Source organism: Maniola hyperantus, chromosome 18 (genome assembly GCF_902806685.2).
Source record: "Maniola hyperantus chromosome 18, iAphHyp1.2, whole genome shotgun sequence".
Classification (NCBI taxonomy): domain Eukaryota; kingdom Metazoa; phylum Arthropoda; class Insecta; order Lepidoptera; family Nymphalidae; genus Maniola; species Maniola hyperantus.
In genome coordinates, this window is record NC_048553.1 from 596,640 (window position 1) to 610,466 (window position 13,827).

Here is a 13,827-nt window from a genome sequence, read left to right on the forward strand (position 1 = left end):
CTCGCTCATCAAAAGAATACTATTTGCCTATGGAATCACATGCGCAACGGTACAGAATCAGGGCATCCCCTATACTTTTGTATTTAAACTAAGTAGGCATGCGCTTGACTGCAATCCCACCAAATAGTAGGTGATGATACAGCCTAAGGTAGAGCGCGCCTGAGGTCCCAATATTGTAAATGGCGGTGAAAGCCGGAAGGGCAATTTACCTTTTCTGGCAGTGCTATAAGAAACAAATAACCTAATCGCTGAACGAGCCTGTGAAATTTCGTCTATGATACTTATTTTATATCCACTTTTAATATGGTATTTTTAAGTCAAGAGTGAATATTATAAACATACCAGAAGTGAAGTTAAATATTAATCACGACGCGCAGAGGCTTATCGAGAGCTTTACCTTTTGTAATAACCTAACTGCAATATTAACTTGATTAGGGCACAATAATTGCTATTGCAACCACTCAATCGAAATGGCGACCTAAACACAAAAAGCATTTAATAGTCGGTCGAGTCTCGAGTCGGAACGAGACTAGCTTTAAAAACCATCAACCACCCGTATTTATACAATCGACTCAAGATGGCTGCCCCGCAACAGATCACGTGACTTTCATTTCAAAAGCGGCAACTACAAATGCGATGATAACATTATAGGCATCTTCTAAGCAAGCTCGCTCCAACCTGGGCAGCATCATCACTTACCAGCAGGTCTGATGTCCGATGCACCAAGCTTTAGCCTATGTAAAAATAATTAGGGGTGCAGACCTTAACGATGGACGTCCGAAGCGTCACGCGACTCGCTAGATAAGCACGAAAAACAAAAGTATAACACCGGCTGTATTATGTATGTATAGCAATTACAAAGATGTAAAATTGCAAGTGTTACGTAAACACTCGTAAGTACGTTCAGTTGTACCTGATTAACGCCACGCGGAGTAATCACACGTAAAATGGTAATGACGGAACACGTTTCATTATTTTAATGACGGCGACCGCGGCATCCTGCCGACTGGCGCGGAAATTACGGGAAATTGGGTTATCCATTCCCGTACACCGATGAGGATTAATAAATTAACGTGATATTAGTGCTAATGCGGTTTCACGCGAAACTAGGTAGGGCTTGAACCAACAACTTTTGTTTTAACTTAAATATCATCAGGGCAAGAGTGAATAGGTATCTTCTAGGCAAGCGCTCTCCGACCTAGACCTCATCGTTGTTCTGTTACTCAGGCATGAAAGCAAGTCTATCTTTACTATGGGCCTCATAAGAAAGTATAGATTCACTCAGCGGGCGCTGGAAAGATCTATGCTTGGATTTTTTCTACGTGATCAAATCATAAATGCGCAGATCCTTAGTCTACCAGAGTAAGCGACATAGCTAAATGGGTTGCGAAGCTGAAGTGAATCAAAAATAAGCATGGAAGTTTTTAAAAACCTATTGCAATGTAGACAAATAGAGAATGGTGTCGACTTGCAAATATTTGCTTTGTAAACTAACAAGCAAACTTGGAATCCAATAAGAAGACACACTGGAGACACACCGGTTACCAAACACAATACTGCTTTCACACTCTACGAAAGGATCAAAGTGCACCTAAGTCCTAACTATAAAATAAATAGAGCTATATTACAGGCTAAAGGAACGGTAGAAAAATGTCATATTTCAAAACTGAAAATTCGTAGAACGTCAACAGTGAAAGCTCACTTGCATCCTTTGCATCACCACTTGCCATTTTTGATTACAACCATTGCAAAAAAAAAGGAAACAGACATAGACAGCATAAAAATCTATAATTTTACTAGTTTATGGCGATCTGTATGTCTAGGACGAGCGACCAGTGCGAGAAATCCAAGCCATCCCAGCGTCAAAACTATCTCAACTACACAGCTTCTTTCTGTGCCTCTTTGCTCGCCGACTCATTTCTAGTTTTAGTTCTCGGTAACCGTTAGCGGTCAGAAAGGTGTATTAAGAAGCTTCGCTTCAATAATACTCAATGATATTTTGTTTTAAAAGTTTACACGGAAGTCTTATACAAAAATTGCTCCTTTTAGGAAGCATTTATAGTCAGTTTCAAAGCCATAATTTCGTTTACAGGCACGTCTGCCTCCGATAGTAAGAAGTGAGATCCGCCGATAGTTCCAATAAAGGAAATGAAAGTTTGTGGCGTGCCTTATATTGTGTTCGCGCGTATAACCATAGTATGACTGCGATTACATCAGCGGGACGACTCATGCGCGGTGACCGAACTACGATGCAATGTGATTTTTTTACTAGCTTTTTAGGTAACTAAAGTGTGTTTTAGGGTACGGAATCCTTATGTGGCCGGAATTACCTGTGTGGTGGAATCCCATACTTATGTGGCCGACATCCATACCAGTCGTACGAAAAGTTCGCCAGTTTTTAATGAAGCTTATCAACATTCTAATGACGTGAATGGTATTTGAGCATTTGTTTCAAAACTATTAGCACACAAAATTTGGCAACAAACTAAACTACGATGACCCAAAACGTGCCACCAGGCTATAACGACAGATGTACCAGTCCGATAATATATTATGTACACGCGATTATTGTCTGTAATCCAAAGTTATAATGACCAAAATGGCGTGCAACATTCACGGACGGTGACGTTATTCGTAATCAGTTAAAAGCAGATACGCCTTCGTATAAAATATAAATAATAATGAACATAATTAAATAAATATATGAATTCATAAGCATTTAAATGCTGTGTAGATATCTATAAGATACCGATCTGTCATAAATGTCGCCATGAAGAAACGATTTTGATATCAATAGCAGCTTGAGATAGAGTGGATATTTTGATATCAATAGCAGCTTGAGATAGAGTGGATATTTTGATATCAATAGCAGCTTGAGATAGAGTGGATATTTTAATATCAATAGCAGCTTGAGATAGAGTGGATATTTATTCATGACAACTGTAGGGCGATTGTCTAAAACCTGCATCAATCATTATTACAATCTCAATTGTTCTGATTGGCTGAATTTGTGCGATTCTTGTTGCAACAATGCATTGTGGCCAATAGTGAGCGAGCATTAACCAATCAGAGATGATTGCGATCGTGACATTGTAGCTGTCAAACAACCGCAGTAGGGCCACTGCTTTTTGTTTTGTATGGTAGTTAATGACATATGTCGTAGATAATCACTAGTATTCTCACGGATGAATTGCTGTTTCGGGGCGCTTCAACCTTCGTGGCAGGTATCGAATTATTCCTTGGAAAACTTTTCATTCATGGCTTTGGATGATTGTTTGCTGGTGACATCTTAATTGAATTGAAGATTCATCGACAATTAATCAACCGAAAGTTTAATACAACGAATTACAAATTTAACAATTATTTAATAGCAGTTCCTTAAATTGCACTAAAACAGCGTTAGGATATAGAAGGTTAATGAAACACGCAAGCAAAACATAGTTAAATACTTGATGTTAGCAGGAATCAGTTGTGAGATCTAAAATAATATTCATCTAAATATATAAAAGGAAAAGGTGACTGACTGACTGACTGACTGATCTATCAACGCACAGCTCAAACTACTGGACGGATCGGGCTGAAATTTGGCATGCAGATAGCTATTATGACGTAGCGTAGGCATCCGCTAAGAAAGGATTTTTGAAAATTCAACCCCTAAGGGGGTGAAATCGGGGTTTGAAATTTGAGTAGTCCACGCGGACGAAGTCGCGAGCATAAGCTAGTATTGTATAATTATTTTCCTCAATATTAGCCATGCTTGTTTTTTGAATACAGTCAAGGCTCCAGCTATTTACATGTCCATTTACGCTACAACTGGTACAAATTATTGTTAGATATTATAAATAAATGCAGGTACCTAGTATAAAATAATGTACACAGTTGTAGGTAGATTCTAAATATTGACTTGACAGTGTTAATTTATCTATATTTTGTGAGTGTAGGAATGGATTGATGTGAAGGTAGGCTATAGAACGAATGTTGCCTGCATTCGCTTCGTTTATTTTGAGTTATAATAGTTAGTCTTACGACACACCGATTTATTCCTATACCAACATCCAAAGTGGTAACAGTGATTAATAAAACTATAAGAAATTCATCGTTATTCTTTCTGACGATAGAATCCTACCTTAATATTCAAGATTCATCCTCGGCTTTCTATTATTATAAGTGTTATACCTAACAGTATAATATCGTCGAAGGTCGGCGATGTTCTACAACTTTTATTTTCGTTGCGATGACATCACAGCTCAGTATATGGGCAGATACCTACTGTTCGCTAGTGGGCCTTGAGGGGGCGTCATCGGTAGATCGCACTTGTGTTATAGCATAATAGATGATGTCCGTGAATTCGTCCCCGTGGATTTAGTTTTGTTGAAATCCCGTGAGAATTCTTTGATTTTACGGGATAAAAAGAAGACTGACCCGCCTGCTCGTTTGCTCGCCATTTTTATTAAAAACTAGCTGATCCACGCGGCTTCGCCCGCGTGTATATAATATAGCCTCTCAGGAATAATGTAGCTTTCTATTAGTGGAAGAATTTTCAAAATCGGTTCAGTAGTTCCAGAGATTACCCCCTCCAAACAAACTTAACGACATTACCTCTTTATAATATTAGTATAGATCAACTAGCAGATATCCGGCGTGTGCTAGCTACTACGCCAAAAACAAACTCAAAAACTATCTTCGCATTATTGCCTTTCTAATGAAACTGGTGTAGCGCACATCTGTTGGATGGTTTCATAGTCTCGGACATAGGTAAAAACATTTTTTATACCTATTAAGGATGGAACATCAATTTACATAAGATTTCATTGTAGAATAACGATCTGAAGAAGTCATAAAAAATTATAAACTTGTGTAGGTATGCCGTATTTGGAATCGTACGCGATGTAAGTATATAACCAGAATTTTAATCATTAAATTGACGTGATACGAGAGACGAAGGATCCAAAGACGCTTCGGAATAAAATAATTAATCAAAAATGTCCTAAATCGGGAATGGAAGCCATAAATATCTCTGAAACATGAATGATTAGATCGCGGAAGAATTATCCGTAAAGGAAGCAATTTCAGATAGCATTTAAAATTAATTAAAGACGAATTTGATCCTCATCCTAAACTTAATCGAAATCTAGAATCAAGGCCCGAGTTATTTCAGTTTTGAGACAAAGTAATTTGCGACGCCACGTTCCTTTGACATTTTAGATGACAGAAGTCAAAACGATCATTACGTAAGTGCAAAATTTCGCACCCACATCGAGTAGGTATGCCAAAAGCACCTCTATACCTTCCACGATAGGTGTCAAGTGGACTGCAGGGCACTTGACGGAAGAAAAGAAACGAGCTATTCTGTGTTAGCGTGTCATGACGAATGTTTTGTTATTTTTGGGTCAAGGGTAGGGAGCCAGCCAAGTCTAGGGCGGAGAGGCGCTGCAAAAATTCAAACGTCATATTTTAAACCTGTCTTCTTGTACATTAGCGCTGACGTTGGGCGCTAATGCACCGACGATAAATTGACGTGTTTAAATGTTAATGGATTTCTAGCATTTTCCTCTTTAGATTTTATAAAAAAAAACCAGCCAAATGCGAGTCGGATTCGCACGGGAAGGGTTTCGTAGTATTGTCTATAAAAACTGCAAAAATAAACCATTTTGTTGTGGGAATCCCCTTAAATATTTATTTTGGTCAGTTTTTTTAGTATTTGTTGTTATAGCGGCAACAACAATATATCATATGTGAAAATTTCAACTGTCTAACTATCACGGTTTATGAGATATAGCCTGGTGACAGATGGACGGACAGCGGAGTCTTAGTAATAGGGTCCCGTTTTTAAACCCTTTGGGCACGAAACCCAAAAAAGCTCCACGTGGATGAAATTGGGGGCGTCACCTATTTGGTATACCTACCCTACAGATAGCTTTCACCTTGGAGCATAGGCGGTGGCGTGCGGTGCGGTTTTAGAAAAAGGAGGGTGGAATGAGATCAAACAACTCTTCAGAGCACTCTATTATAGAGGCGATAGAATATTCAAACAGAGCACCGAAACCTGACGCACTTAATGATTTCCTTTCCATGGAACTCAAACTAGGTATTTAGGTAATGTTTACGTCTTTGTGCCATTTCTGTACACTGTGGAGCTGCAATACTAAGTGCCACAATAACCCACCGGTGCGCGTAATTGGATAAGGCTTCTAATCACTCGTGGCCTTGCCTCTAACTATGCGCTATAACGTGAACTAGTTACAGAGCAACTACTACCACGTTCTCTTCACCGTCACACATAGCTTCGTAATTCAGCCGCATTACACTCAGGTGATCGTGACCACATGTTGGATCAAATGTTTGGATCTACTGTACCCGTAGTACAAGATTTTACGTCTCACCAAACCAAACCAAATTCGAGAGTCGAAATACTTCCGCGTTACAGTAAAATGGACCTAAACAACCTTGAATTGAAGTCAAATATTCAATGCCGCTGATTTTAATTTCGCAATGTTTCCGCTTCGAGCGCTGGCTGTAGAAGTGTAGACAAACTTGAGCTTTAAAACAAGGTGTTTAAGATCCAGTTTACTGTAACGCGGAAGTATTTCGACTCTCGAATTTGGTTTGGTTTGGTGAGACGTAAAATCTTGTACTACGGGTAATGTTGAAAGCTGTTTATGAGTCGAACGTTGCTATCGAATGTTTGATCCAACGTGCGCTATTTCTGTAATTCCACTGCCGACCCACGTCATACTTCAGGTGTTATGATGTAAAGTGTGCAGTGCGATAAATGCAGTGCATGTTTTGAATATGCCTTTTTACGCTTCTATGAGTTCACGTGATATTACCAATATAAACATCGTGATCGTACTTTTAGTAGATTCAAAGATTTATAAGAGTTCGAATAGGATGTTCGAAAAGTAAGTACCTCCTACTCCTCCCTATCGTTCCAAAATCCTAATGTTCTCAAAGGTGTGTGACGGCTGCCAACCCGCACGTGGCCAGCGTGGTAGACTATGGCCAAAACTCTTCTCATTCTGAGAGGAGCCCCGTGCTCTGCAGTGAGCCAGCAATAGGTTGATCATGATGATGACTAAAATGCCTGCGGCTTCTTTCGCGTGGACTACACAAATTTCAACCCCCTATTTTACAAATACAAATACAAATTTCTTTATTGCGAATATGGGTAAACAGTTGAGATGTTACAAAAACAAAAAGGTACAGCCAAATTCTGCCTATTAGCATGCAATATGTTATGTTATATCTAGCATCGAGTTCTGATAATATTACTCGTACATATTTTAAAAATAAGGTAAAAATGTGTCTGGTAATGAAATATGTCAAATAAGAATACACCCTTACATCCTTAGGGGTTGAATTTTCAAAAATCCTTTCTTAGCGGATGCCTACGTCTTAATAGCTATCTGCATGCCAAAATTCAGCCCGAACCGTCCAGTAGTTTTTTTTTTTAAATAGATATAGCGAGCAAACGAGCAGGCGGGTCACCTGATGTTAAGTTAGAGCTGTGCGTTGATAGATCAGTCAGTCAGTCAATCCTTTTATATATTTAGAAGATATGTAGATTGTAGACTGAACACGTCGTTTAAAATACAGTACCATAGGTTAGGAATTCGCAAAAAAAATCTACTGAAGAATTTGTCACACGTAACGTTGTCAATGTACGAGAACTTGGTCTCTGGCCCACTGCTCCTAATTACAGTAACATTGGACTAACACCAAATGTTAATGACCCGGTTCCAAGCGAAAATGTGCGCTAAAATTATCTCACACAAGTGTGGTATTGGCGCAGCGGGGACGCAAGGTCAAGGGAGCAGAACCGGTCCGTGTGATATGTGCAGATACGTGTGTTGCGTAATGTGGACAGGTTCTTGCGACTTGCTTGACCGCTGAAGATGGAATCACTAACGCTACTGGCAGTGGCGTGCACAGATTTTGAAGCCAGGGTAAGCATTAGTATGATAGGCCTTAGATACACCTTATAGAGACCTGCTAAATGGCAGGTCATAAAGAAAAATGAGCACTGCTCATTTCAACTAGGGTAAGCAGTACTTTTATGCCTCTATGAATTGCACGCCACTGGCTACTGGTATTTTGCTTGATTATAATGTTGCAAAATGTCAAAAAATCATAGATTTTGAGGCTCATTAATTTAATAAGAATAACCAACCGTCAAGTGCGATTCGGACTCGCACACGAAGGGTTCCGTACCATGACTACCATGGTACAAGAAATAACACTTTTTAGGGTTCTGTACCTCAAAAGGAAAACGGGACCTATAGGATCACTTTGTTGTCTGTCTGTCTGTCAAGAAACCTATAGGGTAGTTCCCGTTGACCTAAAATCATGAAATTTGGTAGGAAGGTAGGTGTTATAGCAGATAAGTATAATGCAACGAAATGTTGGAATAACCTTCCTCCACCTTATAGAAACCTTCAGACTTCTGGCGCTTTTAAAGTAAAATTCAAAAAACATCTTTTAAATATTCAAAAGTTACAGATTTAGTCAAAATTTATTTAATTTATTTATCTTACCAAACTTTACTTTCTCATCCACACCTTGCGAGCTATTTTATTTTATTTTATTTTTTCTTTATTATACTTACAAAAAAAAAAAACTATCGTACAATTTTCCTATTCTTACAATTTACAACATCTATTTCAATGTATTATTTCTTATTTCTTCTTTTATGTCCTATATCACTATAAATTTAAAAACTGTAAACACTTTTCATTTTATTTATCCATTTACTCGCCAACTTTATGTATTCTATGCCACTGACGTTTAGGTAATATTTAAAAGGCGGTCACTGAAAATCAGCGTTGGGGCATCTGGTACCTCAGATATTTGCTCTAGAGGTTTGTGTCTGAGGGGCCCGACGTCTCAACACAAGCTGAGTGGCCTACCTGTTCGAGGTGTTGCACTGCTGTACAGGACGATATTGCCTACACCATGTACCACCTATATACCTCGAATAAACATTATTCTATTCTATTCTCTATAGATATGAGGGGAAAAAATCTAAAAACCGTAAATTTGTGGTTTCACAAGAAAAAAAATAACTTGATATAGTTACTTACTTAGAAAATTGAAAATACTAATTATTAGTTCATGACCACAATTTATTTATTTTTGTGTGATCTAACCACAAATCCACGGTTTTCAGATTTTTCCCTCTGGGTTTCTTGACAGACAGACAGACTGATAACAAAGTGATCCAATAAGGGTTCCGTTTTTCCTTTTGAGGTACGGAATCTAATAACACTTCTCTTTCTGGGACGGAACATCGTGGCTTTAGATAAACAAAGAAGCGTGGCTCCTATTGAAAAATCACAAGAAGAATAGTTAGAGTGCATTTAGAGGGAGTGCTGTGGGAGATATTCACAGACACGAAAGTGGCAAAGCTTTGCGCTATACAAAGTCTAATTCTGTTAAAAGGGTCTGGCGAAGAGACATATAGGCCGAATACACACTTCGTTTGTACTTACATTCGTGCATTGCTGCCGACTCGGCTTCAGCATGATAGCGAGCTTTGTACGAAACCATATTGTTATGTATCCGTATATATTCAGCTAGCATAGTAGAATACAGATAACACCCTTTTGTTGTCATAATAATTGGAATAAAAATACAATTTATCGTTTTATGTTAATTCTTTGAAAATAATCTTTTGTTTGTACATGATATTACAAAATATATTATAAATATTTGTGTATATTATAACATACTGTATAAATATAAATATTGGCTTTCAATATATATTATAAACGTGTGTAAAGTGGCCGAGTCGGCTACAGTATCATCTCTGTTTTGGTTCTCAATTGGGTTCTGAATATTAACTAATCAAGCTGAATGGAATTTTATAGACACTTCTACAAACAAAAATCTGTATCTGTGGTTTCGGAGTTTTCTTTATTCTCTTTTACACCTGTACACGATAAAGAAAACTCTGTGTACTGTGTTGTTTGCAGTGCATTTTAAATAAACGGAATTTATTATAATACATATTTCAAAATGTTATTTCATCAAAAGGCCACCACACGCCACTAGCGACTAGGGCAGCGACGACGCAGCGTACTCGGCTAACGAAACAAACGGCTTCATAATGAGAAGTAGGCGAAAGTGACTTAGCCATTGTTCCCAGGATCTCGTTCCCCGGGGTAACGTTCAGCAATGAGCGGAAAACTGCGGCATTCACTCACACTCATTCATTTGGGGCATAATGGCACCGGGTTGCGTACAATGAGGTTTTAATACCAACACTGCGACTCTATTCTTAAACACTAATTGTCCCTCTGTTGTGTTTCTACTTTTTAGAGTCACTTGGGCATTGTATTAAAACTTGAACGGCTTTTGTTCATGTTTCATTCACTTGAAATAACAGTGACTGCTTCTGGCTCCTTGCCTGTTTTATTTGAGAAGTGAGAAGCATAAAAGTTTGATGAAGCGGATGATAGCCTAGTAGTTAAGACGTCGACTTCTATTCGGGAGGTCGGGCGTTCGATCCCGGGCACGCACCCCTCAAGTTTCCGGAGCTATCTATGTCCGTTTTAAGTAATTAAATATCACTTGCTTTAACGGCAACTTTTACTTTACTTTCTGCCGCGTACTGTAGCCACATTTGCAGATTTGCGATACAAAAAATTGACGTAACTCGTCAGTTAAACGTTAGGGATGATTTATGCCGACACGCGGCAGGCGCGGGCCGTTTGTATGAACCAGTTTACGCTTCACCGTGCCGTGTTTGTGCCGTGTGTGTGCACGGACCCCACACGGTGAAGCATAATCTGCTTCATATAAAATGTTCGTGATGTTTTGAATCCGTACCTCGACAACACCTCGTACGTGGCACGGCTCGTGCCCGCCACGTGTTGGCATAGATCATCTCTTATTTAGCGACTGAAAAGCACTTTGATATTTTGGAAGGTTATGTTGATGGTGCGTGTTTGTGTGCAGGTACAACCGAGAGGGCGTGCCTCATAACCGGCTCGGTGGAGGGCATCATGGTGGTGCTGGACTTCATCATGGAGAAGATCAAGGAGAAGCCGGAGCTGGTGAAGCCCTTCCCGGAGGGCGTGGACGCCAAGATGCCACAGGACAGAGATAAGCAGGTACTATGCCTATTCATCTAATCTGATCCATCAGCCTGTATGCGTCCACTCCTTGGCATATTGGAGAGTAGGTACGAAATCATCAAATACGATTCTTCGCTTTTCTCATCTACGGCACCTTCTTGGGGTCATCAGTCAAGCGAGCTGGAGGCAGGTCTTTATGACATACGTGTGGGGTTAATTTTAATGGGTTCCTAAAGGGTTACGTCATTGATAGTAAAAAAAAAATCGCAACCATTTGTTAAACTGTTTGAAATAAACATGTTCAATAGGAATAACGCCATAACGTTTACGGCTAAAGGATTTAACAGCCCAGTCGTAAAGTTGAGCAACATTGACCTGCGCCGTTTCGGTCGGCCTACTGCACCATTACTGAACCGAAGTGACTCTGCGTTTAATATTCACACCCCGTCTCGCGGGGCGCGTTAAACCAAACTGTTGACTCAAATCAGAGCTCGTCATTTTTGACGCACTTTATTTTACTACGTGTGTACCCGCTAACCTAACTGTTTCGCTGGGTGTGAAATGAATTTTTAGCAATTAAACATCACTTGCTTTAATTGTGAAGGAAATCGTGAGGAAACATGCATGCCTGAGAGTTCTTCATAATGTTCTCAAAGGTGTGTGAAGTCTGCCAATCCACACTTGAACAACGTGGTGGACTTATGGTCAAACCCTTCTCATTCTGAGAGGAGACCGGTACTCAATAGTGAGCCGGCGATGAGTTGATGGTGATAATAATAATAATAATAAATACACTTTATTTGCACAACCACAAGAAGGATTACATTAAAGAATAAAAAACACAGACAGAAGGAAGATACAAAAGGCGGCCTTATCGCGGTGATGAGATGAGGCAAAGCCGTTAATTAAAAAATATCCCATCCATTCATCGATGCAGCCATTGGTTGGATCGGACTGTTCGTTTCGCGTTACTTCACTGAATTATTCACGAAAACATTCAGAAGAGATTCAACAGAATTCCACGTAGTAATCCTTCCTTCTATACAACCAAAGTAAATACAACAAGGTTCTCGTGAATTGTTAATTTAAGCAATAACTTAAATAATGCTTATCTAACCGTCTGAAATAGTACTATGTTCCGCGAGCCGGCAAGGTCGCGCACAAATAAATGCACATAATAATGGCTGCCTATTTACTTACAAGAAAATGTATTCGAGTAAAAACTTACCACCAATGACGTCAGTACCTAGTGTGGAGAATATAACTTTAAAGTCAAAACTATACGATTGTGAGTCACCGTTGTGAGATAGACGTTCGACGCTCCCAAGGAGCCATAAGCGAACCGAGACAAAGCAACACAGCGTCCGCGTCGTCGTGAACCCGAATCCAACAGGGCATGGACACAGTGTACACCCTCACCGAGGAAAGAGTAGTCTGAGAGAGAGAGAACTGCTGAAGATCAAAGTTCTCAGGATGCGTGGCTGTGGCTGTGGTTGGAGCTAGAGCCGGAAATACCTTTTTTTATCGCTGGGAAAGGTCACGGGAACACCGAAGCAATCAACCGCGACTTAGCCAGCGACATCCGCCGAGGCGGACCCTCCACCGAGGACCTACTCACGAGGTCTCGAACCGCTTGTCGGTCCCCTCTCTCCCCGGACCCAACGGGCGACAAGGTCACGTCGCCCGCGTCCCATTACTGGCCTTGTCCACGGTGCCCTCTGCCAGTCAAAGGGACACGTGGAGAAACCACCCCCTGCCAGGTCATTAGCCATAGCCAACAATATCCCCAAAGAGAAATTATTAGCCATGTTACTGGGGCACACCGGCCCGAATACTGCTCTTCCCCTCGGATGCATCGAAAAGGGACCAGCAGCACCCAGGCACACTGGGAGCTTGTCTGGCTGGCACCCCGAGGGTGGTAAATAGCAAGACATAGGTCTCTTGTAGGGACTTCCACACGGTCTTGCGTCGGCTGAATCCAGCAACTCCCTGGAACTCGTTTGATGTCGTCTTGTTCACTTGGTGGGTGGTTTTGCATCGCTGAGTTTTCCGGTATGAGGTCGCGTTTCTAGCACCTTGGGACCCCAACGTCTATCGGTTGTACGAACTATGTGCCATGCCCATTGCCACTTCAGCTTCGCAACCCGTTGAGCTATGTCGGTTACTCTAATTATCCTACGGATCTCCTCATTTCTGATTTGATCACGTAGAGAAACTCCGCACATAGCTCTCTCCATCGCCCGCTGAGTGACTCGGAGCTTTCTTATGACCATAGTTGGCGACCATGTCTCGGATCAGAACGTAGCCATTAAACAAAAAAAAAATGTACATATTTACAATATCAGGTATGTCAATGTTTATCAGCAACATAATAACCTATTGCATTCCCTCGAGGATTCAGTCATAATATTTGCCACAAATACAAAATCATAATTGTACTCACATACCTATTATATTGTTTTATCGACACGATCATAAATCTCGACTCAACTAAATTAATTACAGTGCAGTGACATTTTCGATTAGACATAGTTATTTATTGTCAGACAATAATTAGTATAATAATATTTGAGGGTAAGCTTTTAGGGAAGTGGTCATAATATCAACTACAAGACCGTTTACTAATTACTACTAGCACTGGAATTCATAGTCAGGAAAAGGGACGATTCAAACGACGCGTGTCATAATATGATACCCCACTTGGTATCTTACTTTGAAAGTTGAAGTTTGTGCATGAACATATTTTAATTTT

At 40.1% G+C, this 13,827-nt stretch overlaps 2 protein-coding genes across 10 annotated transcripts in view; one reads left to right on the forward strand and one right to left on the reverse strand.

Annotated features, from left to right (window-relative positions):
- ps (RNA-binding protein Nova-1-like protein passilla) overlaps positions 1–13,827 on the forward strand; it is a 102,169-nt gene that overhangs the window by 60,554 nt on the left and 27,788 nt on the right. For all 9 annotated transcript variants that reach the window (XM_069504604.1, XM_069504607.1, XM_034978094.2 and 6 more), the window contains one exon: positions 10,957–11,111. In XM_069504604.1, coding sequence (XP_069360705.1) covers positions 10,957–11,111 — 155 coding nt within the window. The remainder of the gene's footprint in view (positions 1–10,956; positions 11,112–13,827) is intronic.
- Positions 1–13,827, reverse strand: part of LOC117990791 (uncharacterized protein DDB_G0287625-like) — a 242,750-nt gene that overhangs the window by 40,215 nt on the left and 188,708 nt on the right. The window lies entirely within an intron of this gene.